The sequence below is a fragment of the Montipora capricornis genome, chromosome 7, assembly GCF_036669925.1.
Source record: "Montipora capricornis isolate CH-2021 chromosome 7, ASM3666992v2, whole genome shotgun sequence".
NCBI classification, from domain to species: domain Eukaryota; kingdom Metazoa; phylum Cnidaria; class Anthozoa; order Scleractinia; family Acroporidae; genus Montipora; species Montipora capricornis.
The window spans coordinates 28,592,405-28,616,454 of NC_090889.1; the positions used below are offsets into that span (position 1 = coordinate 28,592,405).

Genomic DNA, 24,050 nt, shown 5'->3' on the forward strand with positions numbered 1-24,050 from the left:
CGATGTACACTTTTTTGGTAAAATTCATCATAGCAAAAAATTAAGAAATAAAATACAAAAAAAAAAACATGAAAAGAAACGAATTCAAGTCAAACATAACATGCTGAAAAACTCAAGTGACAAAATTATCCCTGTTTGCAAAAGTATAGTACATTCAAGTCCTACATAATTTGCCACTATTCCAGTTTGGAGAATAATAGTGCGGCTTAACCAGTAACTCCTGAGAGTGAGATATAACATATTAAATAATAATCATCTTCCAAACCTAGTTAAGAAGGCACCCATGCAGCTCTTAATACGAGTCTACAATACAATATCTCAACAGTGGAGTATCAGAAGAAATACTTGTTGTAAGTTGACGAAGGCTAAAATCCAAATAGAATCATTTAATTTTTCTGTGTATCTCCATGTATCATCAATTAAGTCACCATTACAAATACAACTTCAGTAAATCATCATTACCACAGGATCTGGAAATTCAACTGCGCCTTGAATTAAAGTCATCAGCACTTGACGTAGATCCTGGTGGTCTGCATAATAGAACAAAAATCATGAAGAACACCCGGCACTGAAAATTTAGGGTTTCCTGTTTTCTCAACCAAATCCTATCCAAGGAAAATTCATTCCAAGTCTAATAAAATCCAACATAATAAAATAATATTACTATAATATTATTATATCTACTGAGCCTCCCCACCCCCATGAATTTGGAAAGTGGGACACGTGAAGCAAACAGATGATCAACTCGGCTCCCATCATCAAACACTTTTAAATTACTGAAACCTCTGTTTTGAATATGTCACAAAGTTGTAAATTGAAATTTTCTTTCCCTGGTAAGTTCTGAGGAAATGAGCATTGCATACTTCTCTAGTTTTCATTTTCAAAAGGCTACAGAAAATTCAACAGGTGATCATTATTTTGCAGTTGTGCAAGATTTAAATATTCATTTCTGAAAGCCATGAAAACCCTAATACATGTATATGGTACAATTAGAGCTGAAGGATTCAAAATTTGGTATACATTATAGAATTGTGCCCATAAAAAAAAACATAGGAAACTTTTAATGAATCTTAAAAAGGCCAGGATGCATGCAGAACTTTTTAATGCAATTCTGTCAATTATATCAATCCCTGGGTTGATTATACAAGTATTGTTCCTCCTTAGACCACCAAAACATTGTACATACTCCTTGGAAAATAAGCAGACAGCAATTACATGTAGCAGGGTTATTCACAGTATTCTATTTGTTTAAAGTTAGGCAAATGTAAATTTAGATTCATCCTCCAAAATTAACTTGAAATAGAAACTCACTTAGAGAGGTTAGCACTATAGTGACATCATTCGTCACAACAGCAGCAACAAACAGGAAGTAACTGCGCCTCAAAGTTTCCTTGTCTCTGGTCGCCTAGAAAACATTAATGACTTAATAGTACAAGGTTACAGATCTATGGAAATGTGTAATGTTACACATCTATGGAACCAACTACCAACACGAGTATCAAATAATGATATTACCTAATTTAAGTGAATTTTACAAGAACTTAAAGACTTAATGTTTTCAAGGCTACAATAGCTTCAAATGTGATCAATGTCAATCTTAAGGTGATTCCCTGGTTTTGCATAACTGCGCATAGTTTTTTTATGTCACTGGCGTGTGCAGTAGAGCGGGCACATTGATAAAATGGCAGATTTTCATTGACGTCAAGCGTAATCCATCAAGGAATGGCTATTTTCTCCTGAACGAGTTCGGTGACCCACATTTGTTATTTCATATATTTGCCAAGAATGGTGTCTTCATGCAGTAGTGGAAAAATCAGAAAAAATCTATGGCCGGTTTTTGGCAATTTCATAAAATTGTGCGGAAGAAGCCATTACGAGTCAAACAGTCCACACTTAAGTTAAATCCATTTTGGAGTGTTAAGTACTCACAAAGGCATTCAAATAAACTTGTCAGGTACGTACTTGAGTGGATTACATTTAGGAAATTGAGCTAGATTTGTCCAAAATTGGGGGTGCGCAGCAATTTGTCAAGGAAAGTAGCTCAAATAGCCATATTCGTCAAAGTCGTACCATGGAAATGAGCAAGGTGACCCCCCCTTTTTTATTACATTTTTATCATCTCCTTGACATGTTACAACAGTGTATAAAGTTTCATGGGAGATCTAAGACAAGTTCCATGCCTAGGGATGGATTTTCTTTATTACCATCATTGAGAGATGACACAGTACTAGTATGTACAGTATTTGGCTTTGTGTGTATAATTATAATTCATATGATCTATAATTTTATACTCTTTCATATTTTATATTCTTATATTCTCTCATTTTATTGATATTTTTGTCATGAATTTTTTATAACAGCCTCTGACTCAGATACCAAGGGCAACCTCATCCCATGCATTGACATCCCATAAATTTATTGATTGATTTTGATTGACAGAATTAACGCATGTGTATCTCACCTAACAAATTTAGGACCCCCAAAAAAAAATGTCCAAATTTCTCCATATGCTGCTCCCCCCTCCCCCACCCTTTTCACCCCCCAAAAATGTTGCTTGCAATAAGGAAAAGGTAGGCTTCTGAACTTTCTATCTTTCTATTATGGCTATAAAAACTTGAGCATTTTATGAGAGTAACCTCTTGATTTCTATGAGTGAGACTCGATCTAACTCTGTCTAATGCCAAGTGATTTTATTCGTCAATGGAGGAAAGGGGTGGGGGGGAGCAACTCAGGAGTTAATGGGTGTACCTCTTCGTTCTTTATTTCAGCCAGTTTGCCAAGGACACTGAAGATACAATTCACAATAGCCATGAAAACATCTCTCAAGAAAGGACCAATTTGCTGCTGCATAAGGAAAGACCACAAAACACTATTAGTACTGGTTTGTTGGACACCATTAATAATTAATGGGGTCCAACAAACAAGTGAATACTTTAACTATTATTAAAGTATTTAATTACTTTGTTTGAAGAACAAAGTGTAGGAATCGACTTTTGGGGGGGAGGGAGGGTTGCACTGTGGTTGCACATGTGTAAGATTTCTTTTTCTTAAAGAAGACAGGCTACGTAGGATTCAACCTCGGTATCTCCTCATTCAAAGGCAACCGAAATGAACGCTAAACTATGGACCACTATGCAACAAAGTAATAGGGAAATGTGTATTGAAGAATTGTCTGCGTGACCGGAAACGAGTTTTCGTGTTTTCATTGCACAAAATGCAATATCTGGTCATCGCATGAACATTTCATAATAATTATTGTCCTGGTGTTGTTAAGAAAAAGTATTAAATATTCATAAAAAATCATTGAAATTCTGTGAATTTTAAGGCAATCAGATCAAAGTTCTTCAAACAAAGTGTAAGCTACCCATAGCCTCTTGTTCATACTATTAAACCTTTCCCTCGTAAGAGTGACACTGTCTAATGCCAGACAATTTCACTCGTCTTACGCATATTGGACTCATGAAATGCCAGCACTTTGCCAATAACTAATAAATGAATTATTGTGGGGAAGAAAATTTGAGGTCATAGTGAAAAGTTAAAGATGGTCCTTGTTAAATTATTAGTTGAATTTTGGTGACATACAAAGCTGAAGTTTTGAAAACAAGGTCAAACTTTACTGCGAAATTGCTTGTTACAAGCAATATTATTAGTCCATATATAGGCAAAAAAATTCCTTAAACCTAATTCGGGGACGTTTGCATTATTAGGCAACTAAGAGTTGACTTTCTTGGGCCAGAGAAAAAGTCCACTCCAAAGTATGTACCCTTTAGCCCTTTCCCAACTTAGGGTCTTCTAGATTTTGCTCCATCTAAGGCCAGATAATTTTACTTGTCAGTGAGGGCCAGGTAGAGGTAAAAGGGTGTATAATAAACAACTTAAATATTAACTTTAACGATTCGGTCGTCACAGCAAAATCTCAAATTTCGGCCTAGCTGTATTGATCTTGCTACTGCTCAGTCAATACTGCAAGGCCTCAGTTTGAGATTTTGCTGTAACGACCTCACTTATGGTTATAACTAGTTTTAAAATCATACTGCACAAACTAACCTTAAATCTTGTAATTATTTGATTAATAAGGGGAATAAATTCCTGGATATCTCTTGCCTGTGGGGATAAAATAATCCTATTTGAACTTCAAAAATGTCATTGCAAAACAAAAGCCAACATTTCACTTCTCCAGAAAAGACAAATATGCTTTCAAGGTCAAGATGAAAGCCCACGGACTTTGCAAAGATAGTTAGTGCACCTGTAACATTTAAATTTGTCTAAAGAGATTACAACATTTAACCCATCAAACTGACAGCAAGGTCACACATAAAAGTGTGAAGGAAGTTGGACACTGCAAATTCATGTGCTTCACTTCATACAATGACTTGGTTGTATTCCCCTGTTGTACAACCAAGAACATACTGAGAAAAATCTTGACTAAACAGGCACAAGTTTATTCAACCCATGCATTAATAAAAATGCAGGATGAAACAAACAAAAGAAACTAATAAATTAGTGTTGACTTTATGCAGGGATGGCGAAGTGGGGAGAGCACCCACCTCCCACCAATGTGACCAGGGTTTGATTCCCAGACTTGGCGTCATATGTGGGTCAACTTTGTTGGTTCTCTACTTTGCTCCGAGAGAGAACGAGAGAACTTAAATAAAGTTCCTTTACAAGCCTTTCAAATTTTTCTGATTCAAATTAATTTTGTTTTTAACTACTTCATTTGGAATAATACTTTCTTTTGCAAAAATAATCAATGCCTTCTATGGACATAAAAACTAAAAAATGTTGAGTACATGTAAGTATAGTTTAAAATATCCAGGCATATGAGGATTGTATTGCATTGATCTACAAATTCCTGGCTTTAATGATACCAACATGTACGGTTTGGAAATATTAAACACTACTTACTGAACAGTCTTCCACTAAAAGATGAGAAACTGCCATTGGTATAAATGGTAGTACACCATCTCCCAGGCACACAATCATCCTGTGAAGGTACTGCCGTACACCAGAGTGGATGGTGTCCCTGTGTATTGGGATAGTGAGAGCTTTCAAGAAAATGGGTAATGCCTGCAAGATAAAAAGACACCTTGATTGTGACAGAGAGTACATGTTCTGAAGAGTTCTGGAATGTTCCATAAAACGTTACCTAATTATTGTTGTTTTCCTGGAAAGTTCTAGATTGTGCTGATGTATATTTATAAGTGACAGATCATGGAAAGTTCTAGAATCCTAAAAATAAGTATCAGTAATGCCATGATTAATTTGCTTAAAATAGACACAAGGAATATTGTAGACCACATCAAGTTCAATTTAATTCAGATCAAGTTCAAGTGTAAAGTTCAACGCTTCCACAAGATCCAATAAAACTCTGCTAAACAGTACATGTTGCTTTGAAATAATAATAATAGAACATTGTGATGCAGATTCCATACACAGCCACTTCAAGGCGTAGATCTCTAACCCACTGACTCCTAGGAGTAAGACCTACTCGTCAATGGGCCGCAGTTCAGGAGTCGATGGGTTAACTGTTACGTATTAATATTATTGTTTCCTTAGATAAGAAGTTACTTTGCCCCACACTGTCTGTCTTGATCCAGGCATTTAAAGGGGTGCTCAGTCAAAATTCAGCACAAAAAGTGGTACACACTTTCCTGGTATGAACTGTGTGGAGGTTTGCATAGATGATTAAAAATGTATTATCAGGAACTCATGCAGGCTCGATTATCAACCACTGTTTTGGGAAATGAGCCTGTACTCAGGGAAGTGAGCCAAGCCTGAGTGAGCAGTAGAAATCAAACCAAGAACTCATGTCCTTCCCATATTTTCTCAGACTTGATTGTTATTGTCAGGACGAGATCAGCAAAGAAATGTTCCAAAATGTGGAACGCACATGCTAGCCGTGCAGAGCCAATGTCCTTGCACATTAAACCTACAGTGTATACTGCACTGTTTTCTGCCAAAGGTATTTTCATCATCCCTGTCATTGCTTAAACTTTCTACTACTGGCTATACTTCTAGACACAAGTAAAGTTGAAGTAAAAAAAAAGGAGAATTGGGTTTCAAACAAATGCAAACATAATGTGATGGTGAACAAAATCAACATGCTCGTAATAGACCAAATCAGTAACTCGATGATGTACCCAATTGAAACCCTTTGGGAATAACATTTATTGTTCCAGGTATTTCCATATCACTTAAAGATGAATTACATGTATATGATGCATTATAAATGTAAATACAACACATAAAGAATCTTAACCTGGGAGATTTGAATTGAGTACAAGACTTAGATAGCTGATTCGGTCTATTGAGCATTTTCACGTGACGTCACGGTGGCCACAATGGTGTATCTAAACAATAGAACAGTGGCCAGGTTGGTGTAGGAATTAAACTCCATTATCATGCAAATGTTTTCCTTTGTTTCGGTGGAAAAACAAGGTTACTGATCACGTGAGTGAAAACAATCTATAAATGCATTTCTGGACATTATCATGTTATTCTCTACAGAAAGGAAATTTCACTTTATTTTAATTTGGTAAGAAAAACACCATGAACATGAAGTGAATAATACCTCTGTAAAACATGGTGCACACCCACTGTCCTTCAACGACTGATGATTGGGGAATGCTTTGCTGGCACGACTGAAAGTTAAAACAATCAGCTGGAATTGAGATTTAAGATACAGCAACTTCCATATTTTAATAGACTGAATTTCAGCCACCTTCTCTGAAAAGAAATAATTATATTAACGTAACAGAAGGATGTAAGCATCAAGATCAACCAGTATTATCAATTCTCAGAATTTACCTAAATGGACAGATAACAATTAATGAGGAGGAATGTCTCTCAAGGAAGCTGAAAAGGGTTTTTAGCTGCACTTGTGCATAGCCTACAGCTGTACATGTACACACGCCATAACTAAGAAACACGCGTCAGCTGAATGAATCAAATTTCTATCAAAACTAGCACGCCAAACACCGGAAGTGAAAATACTGCGTAAAATCACCTGAACCGGAATAAAACCTACGAGAAAAATTGTCTTTATCTCGAAATTTTGCTGGGTGACCTATCTTGCTATTTTGCATGCATGTATCATTCACGATGGCACTTCAAATAAAAAAGTTTCAGGGAAAGCTATCTAGTACAATTTTCTGTTAAATTCGACTACTAGAGATAACTTTTTGTCAGACTCTCCAACAAGTTAAAGAATTTAGGGAGATTTTCACCAAAGAAATAAAAACAGTAGGTCACCAACTAATTTTCAAAAACTGAAATTTAGAGGGCCTTTTTGTGGACCTGGCGTGTTGCCATGGTAACTGATATGCCATCATAGTTATAGTTTGCCTACGCTATGAAATATCTTTCATTGTTTCACAAACAATAAGGAACACAAAAAACCTTTCGAGCCTCCTTAAGTGATGTGTTGAAAAACAACAAAAACAAACAGGGAACTTTTGCAGCATATGACAACAAATGATGAGGTCTTGAGAGATCAGATCACAAGAGCATCATGCCTGTGCACTTGCACATTTTAATGTTACATGCCTCCTGAAGTTTCCAACAATGTTTTGGAAGCATCCAACACATACATATATCACATCTCACCCAAGGCTGGAAATTTACTTTAAACAGTACTGTAGCTTAGCCAAAGTGATAAATTCTTAAAATACCTGGCATAAGCTACAAGATGATACAGCTGCTGTGCTTGAGCTGCAGATGAAGAATCATCAAATCCAGAAAGAATCTGCAAAAGAACAACAAATTACTGTTTTCATTCCATTCCAGAAATCATACAAAGAAAGCACTTCTGCAAGCCTAATGAGGGGAAAAAGGGTTGTCATTATAATATTGTCTTTAACATTTTGACAACCTGAATGTTTAATCAAAGAATTTGCAACAAGACTTGATTAAGTAAGAGATGTCTTTCACCTTTGTAACAAGAGCATCAAACTTGGCAATGACTGGTGACAGCAAATCTTGCATGTACAACAACTGTTTCTGGAGATAAAAGTGCCAAACTCATATTCAATCATCAGTACTCAAAGATGTCACTGCATGACAAAAATATTGACTTTTTATGCAGTAGTCAAAGTAAGAATAGACTTGAATCACCTCTGCAACTGCACCACTGGCAACAATCAATATCCCTGCACTTTCATATAAGAACAACTGTGATAAAAAAATAACAACCAATCACCCACATATAACAAAAAGAAACAACAAGGCTTGTGCAGCAGGTGTCATTAAAAGGCCATGCACCTCTCTTTGGCACACAACTTGGAAGAAAAAAATGACACAGTAGGACAACGTGAGCTACTTAATAAACATTACACTAAAACAGGTTTTAACAAAACTGAGATGTCCACACTGTTTACATAATTAATACAGTACATGTACATCCAGGTTTTGTCTCATGGACCTAACAGAAATGGTACTAAGAGACTCCTTTGATTCAACGATAGTTTCTTAACCAGAAGTCAGTCTGAAATCCAAACATTTGATTCAGTTTTTAAGTCATGCCCTTTACTCACTTCTAATTTTTACCTCTGTCACTTACTAATCATAAAAATACACAAACAAATCAAAAGTAAAAAACAATTAGCTCAGTTGGAAGTCTCAGGTTTGAGTGAAGTGAGACCAAATAATAATATTATTATTATTGTCATTTTGTGCTGAAACTCTTCCTGTGCTAAGATAATCTCTGCATTAGGTGGTGATGCTATTAAGCTGTTGGCTTTGGTGAGTGGTGTAATCTGTCCTTTTCCCTTAAAGCAATTAGGTGTCCTGGGCAAATTATGTCCAATAAACTTATATGAATTGAATAACAGGCATATCAAATTTACACGAATGCTATGAAACAAGAAAATGGAAAGCTGAATACCTGATCATCGGCAGAAAGAAGATGTTGGTAACCGTTGTCCTAAAAAGAAATGAAAAATAATTATTCAGTACATGAAGTGTGTTGATGGGCATTCCACAGCAAATTAAAAGAATCATGCGCTCGTTGAAGTCATGGCCATGTACCCTTACTTACAGAAGAAATGACCAGGAGGGCTTGAAGCCTCTTTAATACATCACAAGCGTAATTGGTCACGTTGGCCCTGAGAATGAGGTATTGAAATATATATATGTTAGACTTCACCAAAGGTAGTCGAGATATGAAATTTAAATCAACTTACTTGTGAGATTTTATGAATCTTGAACATAGGTAGGCACATCTGCTTCTCACTGTACAGTTAGGGTTGCGAAGGCCTCTTTCATCTAGAAAAGCCATCTAAAAAGAATACGAGAGCACACGTCAGGCTTACCCTGTAATACCAAATACATTGATGCAATGGAAACAAAGTTTTCGAATTTGTAAATAACACTGCCAGGATTGAATCAAAGTTTGCTATTGTCACATATGTAAAAATTACAGTTCATTTCTTACCAGTGCTGTCGGGATATGCTGAGACTGGCTGGCAAAGAACCTGTCATATCTAACCACTGTTTCAAAGAACTGGTGAAACAAAGCAAGCAACAATAATGTTGTTTTTTGATGCAATGTAGTTAAAGAGATGGCATGTTTTTGTTGCGTAGTAAATGATTGAGTGAAATGATCCCATGATCGTGGCATGCTCAGAAAAATCCTCAACCCTTCGACTTACATTCTGGCCGGATCACTACCACAGTCAGCTGCAGGACTTAACGTAATTCCAACACAAGGTTACAACTAATCCATGTTTAATACTTGGGTTAATACTCTCTCTATTTATACATGTAACACCAAGGAGCTCTTAAGTGGTTTTGCACCCAGATTAAAAATAAGTGGCCTTTGAATTACACCAAAATTGTGCTGGGTTCCAATCCCTCTCAACTGTGACTGGCTGGATTCATGTCCTTAAAGGGTTAATAACATCTTTTATTCTTTCACTATTACGCCATTTAATCAAATTGGTCAAAAGAATGAGCAAAATATGAGGTGATAATACACTGTAGTGTCTCGGTTTGACCGGTTTAAAACAGAGCAAATACAGACAGAATGGGAGTTTTTCAATGTTCAAAGAAACTGTTTTCAACACGAGGCAAAGCCTGCGAATTTAGCTTGTCATCACTTGCCACTCATCATTTCGTTTATCCAATCAAATAAAGGGCATTTGAATGTTTTTCGTCTGTGTTGTTATTGACTATATATGTTGGTAAATACAAATGGCCAAGTGTTTTCACCTGGTGAATGTGCAAAATGCTTGATACCTTGTATTTTGGCCTAACATAATTTATTATACTGTAACAATAAATGAGACAAAAATTAATTCAATTAAGTAGAGAAACTTAAAAGTTTCATAATTATATTTAATACCATTTGAGCCACTGAGGAATGTCTGTAAAAGGAAACATCACTTGTAACCAACTATTGGGAAACAAAAAAATGTTCAGACCGTAAGTACAATGAATGGAACAAAAATTGTCATCATAATTGTCCCAATCTGTGAGTCAAAAATCAGGACATGACAACTAGGATTTATATTGTTTGAAAATTTGTGATCAAGAACTATGAATAACAGCTGTATTTTTTTTCTTCCAAGCCAAAACTTACCAAATCCTCATTAACACTTACCAAAGTCATCATTTGCTGAAGCATGGCAAACTTTGAAGTATCAGAATATAACTGCTGAGTCTGTAAAACAGGAAGGAAACAACCTTTTAGAATTTTCATTCTACTCCTATCAATAAAAGCTCAAAAACAAAGGGGTAACTCATGGTACAAATAATATTAGGAGTAGCAATCATGCCAAACAAACAGCATACAACGTAGTGTTATAACTTACAGACATAGCTTCCCCAAGCATATAGAGAGCCCGCACTGCCATCTCCACATCCATAAACTTAGCTCCCTTTAAATTTCTATAGAATAAAGATGATTAAAGCTTATTATTCTTGAGATCTTTAAAAAGGCTTAGATTTACTTTATACAGAGCCTCTTTTGCTTTTAGCCTAGCTTGCTAGAAATTTTTTTAGTAACCACAACAACCACTTCCCAAGTCCATATAAAGCTGAGTACAAATTATAAACGTAGATCTCTAAAATTAATTCAAAAGAATGAAAATCTACTACCGGTAATCAAAGCATATCAAAGGAAATGTTATGGGGTTTTTTTGTGAGAGAGAAAAAGTAGATTACTGTACTTAGCAGTGTTGACTTCAATTTGTTTGAGGTCTGATTATCAGATTCAATATGACGACAAGGATGACGATGGAAATCTCAATGCTCTTGCAATGTACATACAAGATTACATGCTAATTGATTAAAACTCTTAGGGCTCGTTTTTTAATTCACAATTCTGGAATAAGAATGGTTGGTACGGAATGATAGGAATAATTCAGATTGTCTGCATAAAAAAACGCCTGACGAGATGCGCGGTCCTGGAACGAGTAAATTAACATTGCGTAACAAATATGGCGGCCTATTTCTTGTAAGAAACATCACTGAAAAAAACTTTGTACTTTTGGTACAATGAAATTAGAAGGACTGTTTCATTGCGTCCAAAAGTGTAACCTGATTTTTTCTCAGGTAGAGACGTATTCAAATCGGCAGCGCTCATCTCGCCGTCAGTCATCTTGGATTTTCATTCGCGCAACATTCTCTTCATTCTGCCCCTGGGAGCAGAAAGGATGGAATGGCGCTCTGTCCATTCCAGAGTACTGTAGGAATGCAGAATAGAAAAACCAGCACATTTTACATTCTGGCCATTCTTATTCCAAAATTGTGAATTAAAAAATGCGCCCTAAGAGTTCTAATCAATTAGGATGTAATATTGTATTTTTAGTATTTACATTACAATAAATTATTATTCAATATTGCAAGAGCATTGAGATTTCCATCATCATCATTGTCATCATCTTGAATCAGACCTCAAACAAATTGAAGTCAACACTGCTCCCCTTAAACTACAAGCAATGAATAAATATAAGATGTGCATATACATGTATATGTATGTATGATTTTTACTGTAAGCCATGACACTAGTTTTGGAATAAGTGTACATGTAATTAAACTGCTTACTCACCCTAAGGTCAAACTCAAAATATCATGAACAGTAACCAATGCCAAGTTAGGGTCCTGTAAAAAGAAAGACAAAACAGCTGACTCACTGTTAACAACACATCCTGTAAGCTGTACCTATCAAAAATCAATGCAAGAAAATGCAGCTTAGTTACAATAAGCTACAGAAACATATGTCAGGTATCATTGCTGCTTTTATTTTGTTATTATTATTATTATTATTATTATTATTATTATTATTTTATTTTATTATTATTATTATTATTATTATTATTATTATCATCATCATTATCATTTAAGGATTTGCAAGTTACTAGTAGGAGCTATCAAGGAGTTACAATCAAGAGACAAAACTCATTAACAAAACCGTACACAAACTGACAAAAAGCTCTTGTTCACTATTAATTTTCTCCCTTGCGAATTCCACAACAGTTGTCTATTCTCCCATCCCCTCTACCCCTACCCAATATTGATTTGGAAAGTGTTGATTTCCAGGAAACTGTTCGTGACCCCAAGAAAACAACATTGAGTTGGGAGTGTGGGGTGTGTGTGTGTGTGTGTGTGTGTGTGTGGGGGGGGGGGGTTGAAATATGGTCATGTGTTTGTTTACAACTAAAAGTGTTTGGAAGGGTAATTTTCTTAAGAGCTTTGTCCACAATTGTAGTTGTCAATTTAGGAACCTACTAGATTAACCTCAGGCTCCCAACCTACACTGGCATTGCAGTTGTTGAAGTGCCACTGTGACCAAAAGATCATTTCTCATTTTTCTTTGGATTTCAAAACTACGTTAACTTAATTAACACAGAGCAATCAAAGTTTTAAACCTTGAGTTCAAAAAGACACCTGTTTATGTTAACTCCTATCTAATGGTCCGCTATTACTAATTTTAAGATCTTGAGAGAGCTCAATCGAGGAAAACTTGATGTCAAAGGCTCACTAGATTAAGAATGCAATGGTGTGTACGGGCTTTCAGACTTTTAAACTTGCATTTTGCTTATATAATAAGCTAAATTCACACACTGAAATTTAAGCTAGTGAGCCTTTGACATCATGGCGGACCATGAAATCCAAAACTTACACTCACAGTAAAAGGCTTCTGGATAAAAGTCAATGCTCAAAATTTTGCTAGTCATGCATTTACATGTAGCAAACACACTTTCAAAATTTGAAGAAAAAAAGGAAGTGATTTTCATCACAGGGGCACTTTAAAGTATTAGACATAAAGGAATGCTGTGTGACAGTTAACAATAAAGATAGTATAGCATTCTTCTTTACCAATTGAGCAATGTTGTCAAACAAAATCTTCATTTCCTTTCTGAACTCAATAAACATAACTTCGTCTTCTCCCTGAAAGAATTATTGAGAATATTAACGAACTAAAGATGGGGAGAAAATCAAGGAACCAAAGATAAAGATTGAGGTGGCTGCTATGGTCACAGCAGCACAGATAAATAATGCATAAAAGTATCACTATTTCAACCAATAGAGGACGTTTTCTGTGCTTCCATAACCTAATCTAAACACAAGGGGGAGTTGGGAGAATTCAAGACAGTTATGTGTCTCGGGTTTGTATAACTGTCGAGAATTCTCCCAACTCCCCTGAGTGTTTAGACGAGGCTATGGACACAAGGATAAAAGTCCTCTGTTGCTTTTATAAAATATTTTTCAAAGATAATTTAAAAAGGAAGGAAAATGCTGGTTTTCTTGTGTCCTACCAGCCAATCAAAATGCATGTCTGACAACACAGCCAATCAAAATTCATGTGATGTCACAGCCGTGTCTCCATAATCTCATCTAAACACAGCTATTGACCAATGAGAGTGCACATACTATCCTAATTATTTTTTTATAAAAGGGAATCTTTGCTGATTTCATAGTTTACATTTTGTTTCATTAACATACATCCTTTATTTGATGAAATCACTTCTTTCAAATGGATAAAGGAGTAACCCACCTCACGGTCAAAATTGTATGAGTCATCATACTTCATCTTCTTTATAACCACATGTAGCATTCCCTAGCAAATATTTAAAAAAAAATTTCGGGTAATTATTTTATTAATAGTGCTTGTAAGATGAGCAATGGTTTAAAGCAAGCAACTGAAGCATGCACACTATCCTACTGTAACAGTAGATTAATCCTTTGACACCCAAACCGGCCTAAACCGACCAGACTTCGTATTTTACTCTGTCTAACGCCAGACGATTTTACTCGTCAATGGGGAACCCCTGGGAGTCAATGGGTTAAGCCATGCCACATTCATACACAAGCACCAAATTGAATATTTACAAGCAACTTTCCTGTTACATGTAAATCGAAAATTGAACCGGCAGGGAATTTTGCCTGCAATAAGTAGCAGTGGAAGCAGGTTTGGAATTCACATATCTCAATAAGCTGGTACACTTGTTATGTTCTTGACTTATGCACGCCCTGCTGGCATATTTTTTTTAACAATCTCACACTCACTCACTCTTGGCTCCCTTGCAAACCAGATGAAATAATGGCTATTGAACTATAAAATAAGTGCAGTACCCACAAAAACCTAAATTGCGCTCAGTATTGAAAGCAGGGTTGGTGCTAAAATTGAGGCCAGTAGGTCCAATTAACCTATTAGCTAGAGACAAAGATAACATTCTATTGCTCACTGAGCCTCACTAACAACTTGATGATGTAATCAGTATAAATACATATCAACTCACTCTCAGATTTGTTTTGTGATGTTCACTTTGGTTTGTTATCTAAAAGAAAATAAGACATCAAATCAATCATAAATACTGTTGTATGCAACGGCACAGAATTTTAAGTGAGGCCTTGCACTCCTGTAAATGTGATGGGTGGATGAAGAACCTTGCTGATCAACAGCATCAGGAACTACTTTTTGCACGTCACCCTGGACGGACAGAGAAAAAACTCTGACCTGGGTGGGAATCAAACCCACAACCTCCAGATTAGATCTCCATTGCTCTACTGACTGAGATACCAGGCTAGTCAGGTGCAGGTGTACCGAAACAACCACAACAATAGAAAGATATGTTTCAAAATCAAGAGTCCCGGCAGAAAATGGATTAAATTGTTCTTGTCCAGCAAAGAAATTGCAAGTGAAACCATGGACTTGCTGTTACTTCGTGTGGAAGAAAGCACCCTGTGAGCAGAGCCAACTTTTGTCTTTTTCTTTACTGAGGAGGAGAAAAGGAGGCTCTGCCCGAATTGCGTCAACTCTTTGAAGCCGCCGCAGCCCGAACTTCTGGACTAGTCAATCTTGTTTTCTCTCGTCAAACCGGTTTTTCCAGTGCGAGCGTCCATTTAGTGACAAAACCGATGGTTGTAATTGAGCCTGCTGTACCATGAAAAACCAAGATGGCGGCGAGATCTGGCATATTAGGCTTGGGTTCGACACTGTATCCTGGCAACATGCAGCACATTATTCAATAAAGATCTCACTCGATTCATCCAGAGTCTTTCTCGAGAACGCCAAAATCCAGCAAGCAAAAGAAAGGCTCTGCTAGTAGGGTGGTAAGAAAGGTTCACTGGCTTGAAAAGTGGCATCGAACACAACACGTCTCAGGAATTTGAACTATTTACAAGCGTAAGTGGGTGGAGCAGTGACTCAATAATTTGGGCCCATTCCACATATCAGTGGTTTTCGTAGTAACAAAGCTAATCATTGTCTTTCCTCACCTGTTTCAATACAGTTAGGTAAGTATATGCAAAACCAGAAGCATTTTGTGAAACATCATCATCCTCATGGTCTAAGAATCTAAAGCAAAATCATTACAGGAACAATCATTAATAATAATTAGTATTATTTCTAGTACCAGAAGAGGTTGGTAGTGTACTTTATCATGTAGATGAGAGGTTTTTTACCAGGAACTAAAACACATGCATTAGAATCAATACAACCATTCCAATCAGGAACCCAGCGGTGTATTTTTGTTATAAGTGGCCATATTGAGCAACAACGTCACAATTCCCACCTTCTTCCCCACCTTTTTTTTGTTTGTTTTAAGCCTGCTTTTCAATCTCTACCATATATATTTATTGTCCATTCATAATAAAAAGACATTTAGCTCAAAGATATGAATTTTATGTTTGAGTGTGCTCACTCCTGAGATATTGTTCTTGCCATTCAAACATAAAATTCATGTCTTCTTGCCACCCTGTAATATCCTCTATGTATTGCCTTAATAAAAGGGCCTCAGCATTTATACTATTTCAAAGTTGGCCCCCTTGGTTGTTGGTTGGTTTAAGGATTAGAATTGATGTATTGTCTCGGTTGCTGTTTCACTCCCTGGAAAGTCAAGGACCAACTGACCTGTAACCTTGCAAGAACTGAAGACAACTTTACTACTCACCGAAACATATACTGTAGTTTGTCCTCTGCTGCTTGCAAACATTTGGCTGCATTTTCAGTATCCCCTGATTTATACAGCCTGAAAATAAAGAGTCAGAACAACTTACATGATGTTTTTTTCTGTTTAATTGACCCTTTGACTCCCAGGGGTTTTGTATTGACGAGTAAAATCGTCTGGCATTAGACAGAGTAAAACACTAAGTCTGGCAGGTTTCAGCCGGTTTGGACGTCAAAGGGTTATTGGGGACAGTGAGTGATTAAGACTTGTTCCGAACAATGCAATAATTTGCTCGTCTGGAGCCTGAATGGTACATGCATTTCATCAAGCAAATTGAAAGCATATAGGTAAAATTATACCGATTACAGAATTGTCTCATACTTGCTGTAGCTATTCAGAAGCTGAGTTCCCGCTGTACTAATCAGTTTGGCAAGCTTTGCCATGAAGTCTGCATCTTCATCCTGCACATACAAGACAAAAATTAATTCCGAAAATGATTTCATCAAGAACAACTTCTCACTAAAGAGCCTATGATAATTGCAAGCAGGGTTAGTGCCGTAGGTCCCATTCCAGCAGTCAAGGTCTTATGAAGTTCCGGGCAATTTAGATGAGAGTTTTTCCACTGGCTGAGGAACGAAAAAAGTGGGAAACGTTTTTCTCACACACAGCTAGGAGACTGGAGCGGGCTCCAGTGTGTGACAGGTCTTCAGGTCACATGGTGTGTTGGTGCCTCAGTTTGCTTTTTGCCATCCATCATTTCCTGACCTGACCCTACCACCCACCCACCCCTCGTGAGTCTTTTCAGTGCAGCTTTGTAGCTTCTTTATCACATTCACATCCATTCATTGCTATTTGTTAATTTCAGTTAACAGTGTCCCCAATTAGTGCTCTAGTACCAGAACAACTTGACACTTAAATAAAGTTCCTTTCCTTTCCTTTCCTTTCCTTTCCTTTCATGATTTTTTCATCTACATATTATGTATTTATTACAGTTTGATTGTGTCAATTAAGGTCAGGCTGTGTGGTTGCTGTGTGGTCAGCTTCCTTGGCCCCCAGTTGTGTGTGAAAAGGAGAATTTTGTTTAAAACTTTTACATAAAAACAGCATTATGCCATACTTTTGACCATTTACACAATCATTGAGAAAGTCTGTGGGAGCTAAGGGTGCTTTAGCTCAGATTTACATCACATGATTTGAAGGGACACTGAAAAACGCGGACTGCAGACTGTGCAGACCATCTGTAAAAGTGAAAATTCTGTTAGCCTGAATGAGGCCCAAATAACATTCAGTTAGCCAAATTAGGCCTAAATAACATTCAGGTTAGCCTGTTTACGGTTAGCTCTCAATAATAGTGAGGGTAATGCCATATTTTACCCCTGGTCTGCACGGTCTGCACGGTCTGCACTGTCTGCAGTCTGCATTTTGGGGTGAACGTGATTTGAAGTGGAGTCATGGCCTGAGCTAATCAGACACAAAAGTTTGTTTGTTATTTATTTGTTTTAGCAGCTAGGTTGAAGTTTTGGCAGCTACTCAGCTGATGTGGACCTGCTACGTACCCCACCCACACTAACAAAGGACAGCCACAACACAGGGAACTTCATCCCTCACTCTTCTCGATTAGTGTGTGGGTAACTTTAAAAAACGTCCCACAGGTAACTTATGAACATGAAAGATATTTGTGTGACAAAGCCTACGGTTTAAAGTCTTTATCTGAGAAGACTTAACAGGGCTCAAAATTGCGATCAATACAGTTGCATTTGCGACTAAATTTTTCCCTTTGCGACCAGAATATCTGGACTCAAAAGCTTCCGAACTTTGACCTCAAAGTTGCGACTTGTTGTCACCTTCGCTCTTTCAAAACAAAAGGGTTAGCAGTTGCTACTTTGCTGCTACTTTTGCTCAAATAAATAAATAAATAAATGACAAAATTATTTTGTTTCTCACTGTGAATTTTCTCTGAAGATAGCGTAATTGTAGAGTAATTTAGCAGTGATATTACGTCCATTCCTTCAATCATTCACCATTTTCAGGGGTTTCTTTACACTGAGTATTGCAGGCTCATATTTTTTTGCTAAACCGCTGACAACACAATGCAGCGCGGCGATTTTGCGACTAAAATTTGCGAAATTGCGACCAAATTTTCGTATCTTGTCGCAAAATGCGACTGGATTTTTTCGTAAATTTCGAGCCCTGCAGTTAAACGTGTAACCACTTGCGGGTATAATTACAATGGCAGCATGCCCTTTCTCCTCAGTCATTTGAAGACTCTGAGTGTTGGTAAGGCCGGAGTCAAACTCATGACCTCCCGCATGGCAACTCAGTGCTCAACCAACTGAGCCACCTGTGTGCAATCGGCTTATGAGCACAAACCGCTTCGTCTTAATGGTGCCAATTACATTGTACACTTAATAATATATGGTCCCGATGGAAACAGTTAGTTTTGTTTTCACCAGAGCGCTGACGTTTCCGAGACAAAGTTGAGGAAAACATCACGACCCAAGGGACCAGACATCAAGTGCTTTGTTATATATTTTGATGTTTCTTTTAACAATCACAGCAAAACATTCGGAGCGGGCAACAACTGCGGAATTGTATCCCAGTCGGGATACATTTGAATGTGATCAGGAGCACATGACCAAGAATCAACAAATCAGAGTGCTTGTTTTGTTGAGTAAAAGTCTAGGTACCCTATATAACAAAAACAGTTGTTTAAATTACCTCCTGAGGAAGAAGAATACCACTTTGTTCCAGGACAATAAGCAGTGACTCCACCAGCTCTTTTTTTGCCATGGGCTCCATACCCTTCAAGATGATCTCATGAATGCAATCACAGGCACTCTCACGAAGAACTTCCACTGACATGTATCGCAGCAAAAGGCTGTTAGAATTAAAAGCAACTTTAGATATCAGTATGAGTGCAACTACAACTATTTAACAATTATCCTGCGAAATAGCGCGGAATATTGCCAGATAATCAGGCGATATTCCGCAAGATTGAGCAGGATAATTGTTTTATTATTCAACACATTGATGACAAAGCACAATTTTCTATGTTTATTGGAAAAAAAAAGCTGGAAAAATTACCATTCTTCTCCGTGACACACAAAATTACATATATCGCAGGATATCTGTGGAGTACGCATGACGAATATTGAGCATGCTATGACCATATTTGGACATTGTCACAATGTGTTGAAAAAAAATCAATAATACACATAATTCATTAAAGAGATACCCAACCATTTTGGCAAGTGTCACAAAGTGTCCACTTATGCTCTTCTCCACAACTAAAACAATAATAATAATAATGATAACTCTATTGAAGTGTCAACTTTATTTAGTGTTGGGGACACTCTACAGGAATCAAATCAACACATATCAAATCATAGGTTGGTTTTTGAGGAGAGAGGAAAACCGGAGTACCCGGAGGCAAACCTCTCAAAGCAGTGTACAGAACCAATAAACTGAACCCACATGTGACGCCATGCAAGTCTGGGAATCGAACCCGGCTCACATTGATGCGAGGCAAGTGCTTTGACCGCCACACCATCCCTACTGCCTAGAATCACATGCACCTAGTAATGCAGACACTTATGCACTGATATTGAAATTGCCCCTTAAGAAAACAACCAAGGGGACATTTTTGTCCCCTTCAAAATCTGGGGGAAAACTCAGAAGGAAACACACAAGAAGAGATACAGTTTAGTACAAAAATTACAAGCTGAAACACAGACCGTGGGAGGAATTTTATCGTGCATTTTAAGTTCATTTTAAAGTCACTTTTCAGTCACTCTACTGATGTTCAACCAAGCGTGATGCACGCATCTGGGATTTAAATGTCACAGCAAAAACATATTCGTACAATAACTCTTTTGCCTCAAATCAAAGCCAGATTGATCAGAGAAAAAAAAATACAGAAGAAGAACAGTGTATTAATGAGAAAGAAAGAAATGGGCTCAAATGAAACCACGGTCTTTCCAGAAAACTTGGTTGCAAGATCACACATAGTTGGGCTATGAAAAGGAGGCTCTCTATGTAAGAAACCAAACCCCTTGGCATTGGAAAAACGGTGTACATATTTTAGAACCTCAACTCTTCTAAGACACAACAAATATAAAAAAAACACATGGATGCTGTTAATTAGGAAACTATGGGGGATACACTCAGCAACACAATCACAGCGTCGTGTTTTTAGAGAACAATGGTCGATCGCAAGCCATTGACACCCTTTTCTTTACTTTCTTGTTTGTATTAATTTTTTAATTACAAGTAACAGGTAATTAAATATGTTTTTGTTGGCGTGCCTGTTTCTTTGTTTGAACGTAAGAGAATGGAAAAAAATTGATTGTCCCCCTAAAAATGAAAATGTCCCCCACAATTTTAGCCAAGGGGACGAACTGTCCCCCAGTGATCAAATCCTAGCTCAAACCCTGCTAATTCAAAGGTACTTTTGCGCAGTTTACTGAATGGGCTGGAAGAGCAGATCTTAACAAGTGTAATTGAAATCCAAAAAGAAAATTAGGGGTAACCACGCATTTTTCGAAGATAATTAATCAATATTTGTAAAAAGCTTTGAAATACAAAAAATGCATGGTTACCTCCAACTTTCTTTTTGGATACCAAGAGCACTTGCTAAGTTCTGCTTTCTCTGCATAGTTTTGAACCGCGCAAAAATATCGCTGTATTAATAAGCATCACTTATAGGAAATTCGAGTATCTTGAGATGCGCAGAATGTACGTGTATGCGCAATAACAATAGTAGGCACCGTCCTTAATAAGAAACCATTCCGTTTCAATGTTAACAGTTAGTTCCATGAACAGTGGATAAAGAAGACTTCCAAAGACTCGACTTTGAATTTCTTTTTATTTCTTTCAAAAAACTGTTTTTCCAAAATTTGAGTAGCTAAATTTGAGGTGCAGCTTATCTGCGGGTGTGGCTTACCTGCAGGTGTTTAGGGTACTTGCATTTCTTGACGCAAGTGGTGAGAACAACAAATGTCCAAAATTCATATTAAAGGCAAACTAATTTTTCAACAACTTTTCGATGGTAAGCATGCCCACATGCTTAAAAAGCAAACTCAAATTTCAGTCTTTCAGTTTGTGTAGTGACCACTCAATAGTTATGTGTACATCGAAGAATGAAGATAACTTTCTCACCTGATAAATCTGTCATTGGCAATCAGCGCAATATCAATCCATTCAATGTATGCCCCAATGACGTCCAGGCAAAGACAGGTTAATGAAGATGCACTGCTTTCATAAGTTTGCTAGAAATAAAAAATAATGTTCCTCTAAGTTACATTTTGAGAACAGGCAATTATGAATGCTACTAAAGCAGTAATGTACATGTAAGGAAAGCCTGACATTTAAATTCAGGCTTGAACGAGATTCAAACCTATGACCCCTGCGATACCGGTGCAGTGTTCTACCAATTGCGCTATCAAGCTAGCTAAGAGCTGGTCATTTTTTGTGAGTATGTAACTGACCCCGTAAATGAAATGGTGAAAGAACAATGTATCTCTTTAATACATTGTTCTTTCAATGTTCTTCTAGTCACAAAAAAAAATCAGCTGCTATCAATGTTCTTTCCCCACTTACCAAAATCCTGTACCAAGAGTCCACTAACTCTGTAATGCAGGTATCCCTCATAGTATCTTTTATTTTAGTGCTCCTCTCATTTAACTGCAATTAAAAAACTAATTAATAATTCATGAGCCTAACAGCCTATCAAAACACCAATAAAACATCACGTGTATGAGCATAATATCCTGATAAAACACTCCTCAATAGTATTCTTTATATAAAGAATACTAATAAGGCATAGCTTGTTTTTCTTGTATGCTAATATTCATCTCTCACAATTTGAACCATTGTTTTGAGTCCAGAGGGACATTCTCTTTGTGGAATGTTTTTTAAGCCATTCAAAAAACTCACAGCACATGTTTTATCAGGTCTAAATATTACTTTAAAAAAGATGGGTTGATGAAGACAATCACATACACCGTTGGCCTTGCTAAAAGACGAGGGGACAGTTCACAAGCCATACAGTAGCCACTGGGCAAAGAGGAAATCACTTAACCCATTGACTCTTGAACCACGCCCCAATAACAAGTAAAATTGTCTGGTGTTAGAGTAAAATCTGTTAAGGAGTCAATGGGTTAAGCTTCACCCTTTTATTACCAGTGAACCATCCCCCACTGATGAGTAAAATTATGGAGCTTAGGCAACGATAATGGTGACAGCAACAAGAACATCATAAATTGTGCATATTTAGTGCCACTGGGCAAAAACAATAGCTTTGCACGCCCTGCACCTGCGTTTTTCACTTTCCTCCATTTTTTTGCCATTGTCAGCAAAACTATACAGCGTGAAATATTGGTAGCCAAATTTATGAAGACATCAGCACTTTGAGGATAAATTTTCAGTTTCTCCCCTAAATTGAGTACCGTTCCGACGAATGTCATTTTTGAGGAAGTACCTCACCCTTGTCACATGAAAAAGGTTGATATAGTCACAAAGTGATTAAAATAGTGCAAATTTATATTTTGAGATGACGTTCTCCCTATTGTCTGGCGTTGGGCAGATCAAGTAAGACCTACAAGTTTCACTCTTAGAATAGTTTTCAAATGACTTTTGAAAGTAATTATTACGCGATTGCAATTGCTACGCTTGGTGATTGGTTTACAAATCTTGCACCAGTTTATCGACCAATGAGAAGGAAAACCAAAACCAATCGCGGCTTGCCCTGTTTGCACATTCTGTGATTGGTCGAAGTAATTACTTTGGTATTCAGTTTATGTCACTGCTCTAAAAGGGAATTACTGCAAAATTATGGCTTTTCAGCAGACATAGAGATGCTGACAAAAGAGAAGGTGGGAGGACAAGTCACCTTCTCAGACAACAGCAGGAATTGAAAGACCACAACTAAGTGTACAAATGAAGAAGCAGAGATGATCGAGTGACAACACAGCCAAAGCCACATGATCATATCATATCATACATCTTTATTTACCCTCAGATTTTTAGAGTAGCTTGGTGTAGCTAATATCTCTGAGCATTTACCCTCCCAACCATGATACACCACAGAAGACAGACCACAACACCGGGAACTACATGCCCTGCTCTTTGCGACAAGTGTGTGGGCTCTTTTACGTCCCACAGGATTATGAACATTGAAGGGTTGTGAGACGGGACCTCCGGCTTATCGTCCTTATCCGAGAAGACTTGAGAGTCTAACCATTTGCGGATGTAATTACAAAGGCAGCACTTTCGATTCTCCTCAGTTATTTAAAGACCCCGAGTGTTGGTCCGGCCGGAGTTGAACTCACGACCTCCCGCGTGACAGCCCAGTGCTCAACCAACTGAGCTACTGGTGCGTGGTACAAACCGCTGAAGCCAACCAATCATAAAAAATAAAATTAAAGCTTTGTTACCTGCCAGTCTCTTGTTTCATTTTGAGGGTCTTATAATGGCATGTGATCTTGAATCCACCACCTCATGCATAATTATAATACAATGTCACCTGACAAAATTTCCATTATACAATTAATTTAATGTGTACCTGTGGACTCCTCACAGTATCTCTGTCCACAACTTCTTCATCAATGGCCTTGAGTATCCTCAAATACATGTCAACAGCACGAGATCCAAACTGGAAGC

At 37.3% G+C, this 24,050-nt stretch overlaps 1 protein-coding gene across 1 annotated transcript in view; it reads right to left on the reverse strand.

The window, feature by feature from the left end:
* LOC138056781 (exportin-T-like) overlaps nt 1-24,050 on the reverse strand; it is a 36,111-nt gene that overhangs the window by 6,237 nt on the left and 5,824 nt on the right. Inside the window, exons 6-32 of the mRNA XM_068902672.1 lie at nt 23,953-24,050; nt 21,990-22,073; nt 21,549-21,658; nt 19,110-19,269; nt 16,773-16,852; nt 16,395-16,472; nt 15,721-15,799; nt 14,742-14,780; nt 13,997-14,059; nt 13,318-13,389; nt 12,047-12,099; nt 10,809-10,884; nt 10,598-10,657; nt 10,340-10,390; nt 9,431-9,499; nt 9,180-9,274; nt 9,035-9,101; nt 8,882-8,920; nt 8,113-8,169; nt 7,930-7,998; nt 7,671-7,744; nt 6,572-6,641; nt 4,906-5,067; nt 4,048-4,104; nt 2,749-2,844; nt 1,312-1,405; nt 463-530 (exon numbers count right to left, since the gene is read on the reverse strand). The exon at nt 23,953-24,050 is cut by the window's right edge and continues 31 nt beyond it. Of these exons, the coding sequence (XP_068758773.1) occupies nt 463-530; nt 1,312-1,405; nt 2,749-2,844; nt 4,048-4,104; nt 4,906-5,067; nt 6,572-6,641; nt 7,671-7,744; nt 7,930-7,998; nt 8,113-8,169; nt 8,882-8,920; nt 9,035-9,101; nt 9,180-9,274; nt 9,431-9,499; nt 10,340-10,390; nt 10,598-10,657; nt 10,809-10,884; nt 12,047-12,099; nt 13,318-13,389; nt 13,997-14,059; nt 14,742-14,780; nt 15,721-15,799; nt 16,395-16,472; nt 16,773-16,852; nt 19,110-19,269; nt 21,549-21,658; nt 21,990-22,073; nt 23,953-24,050 (2,120 nt within the window). The remainder of the gene's footprint in view (nt 1-462; nt 531-1,311; nt 1,406-2,748; nt 2,845-4,047; nt 4,105-4,905; nt 5,068-6,571; nt 6,642-7,670; nt 7,745-7,929; nt 7,999-8,112; nt 8,170-8,881; nt 8,921-9,034; nt 9,102-9,179; nt 9,275-9,430; nt 9,500-10,339; nt 10,391-10,597; nt 10,658-10,808; nt 10,885-12,046; nt 12,100-13,317; nt 13,390-13,996; nt 14,060-14,741; nt 14,781-15,720; nt 15,800-16,394; nt 16,473-16,772; nt 16,853-19,109; nt 19,270-21,548; nt 21,659-21,989; nt 22,074-23,952) is intronic.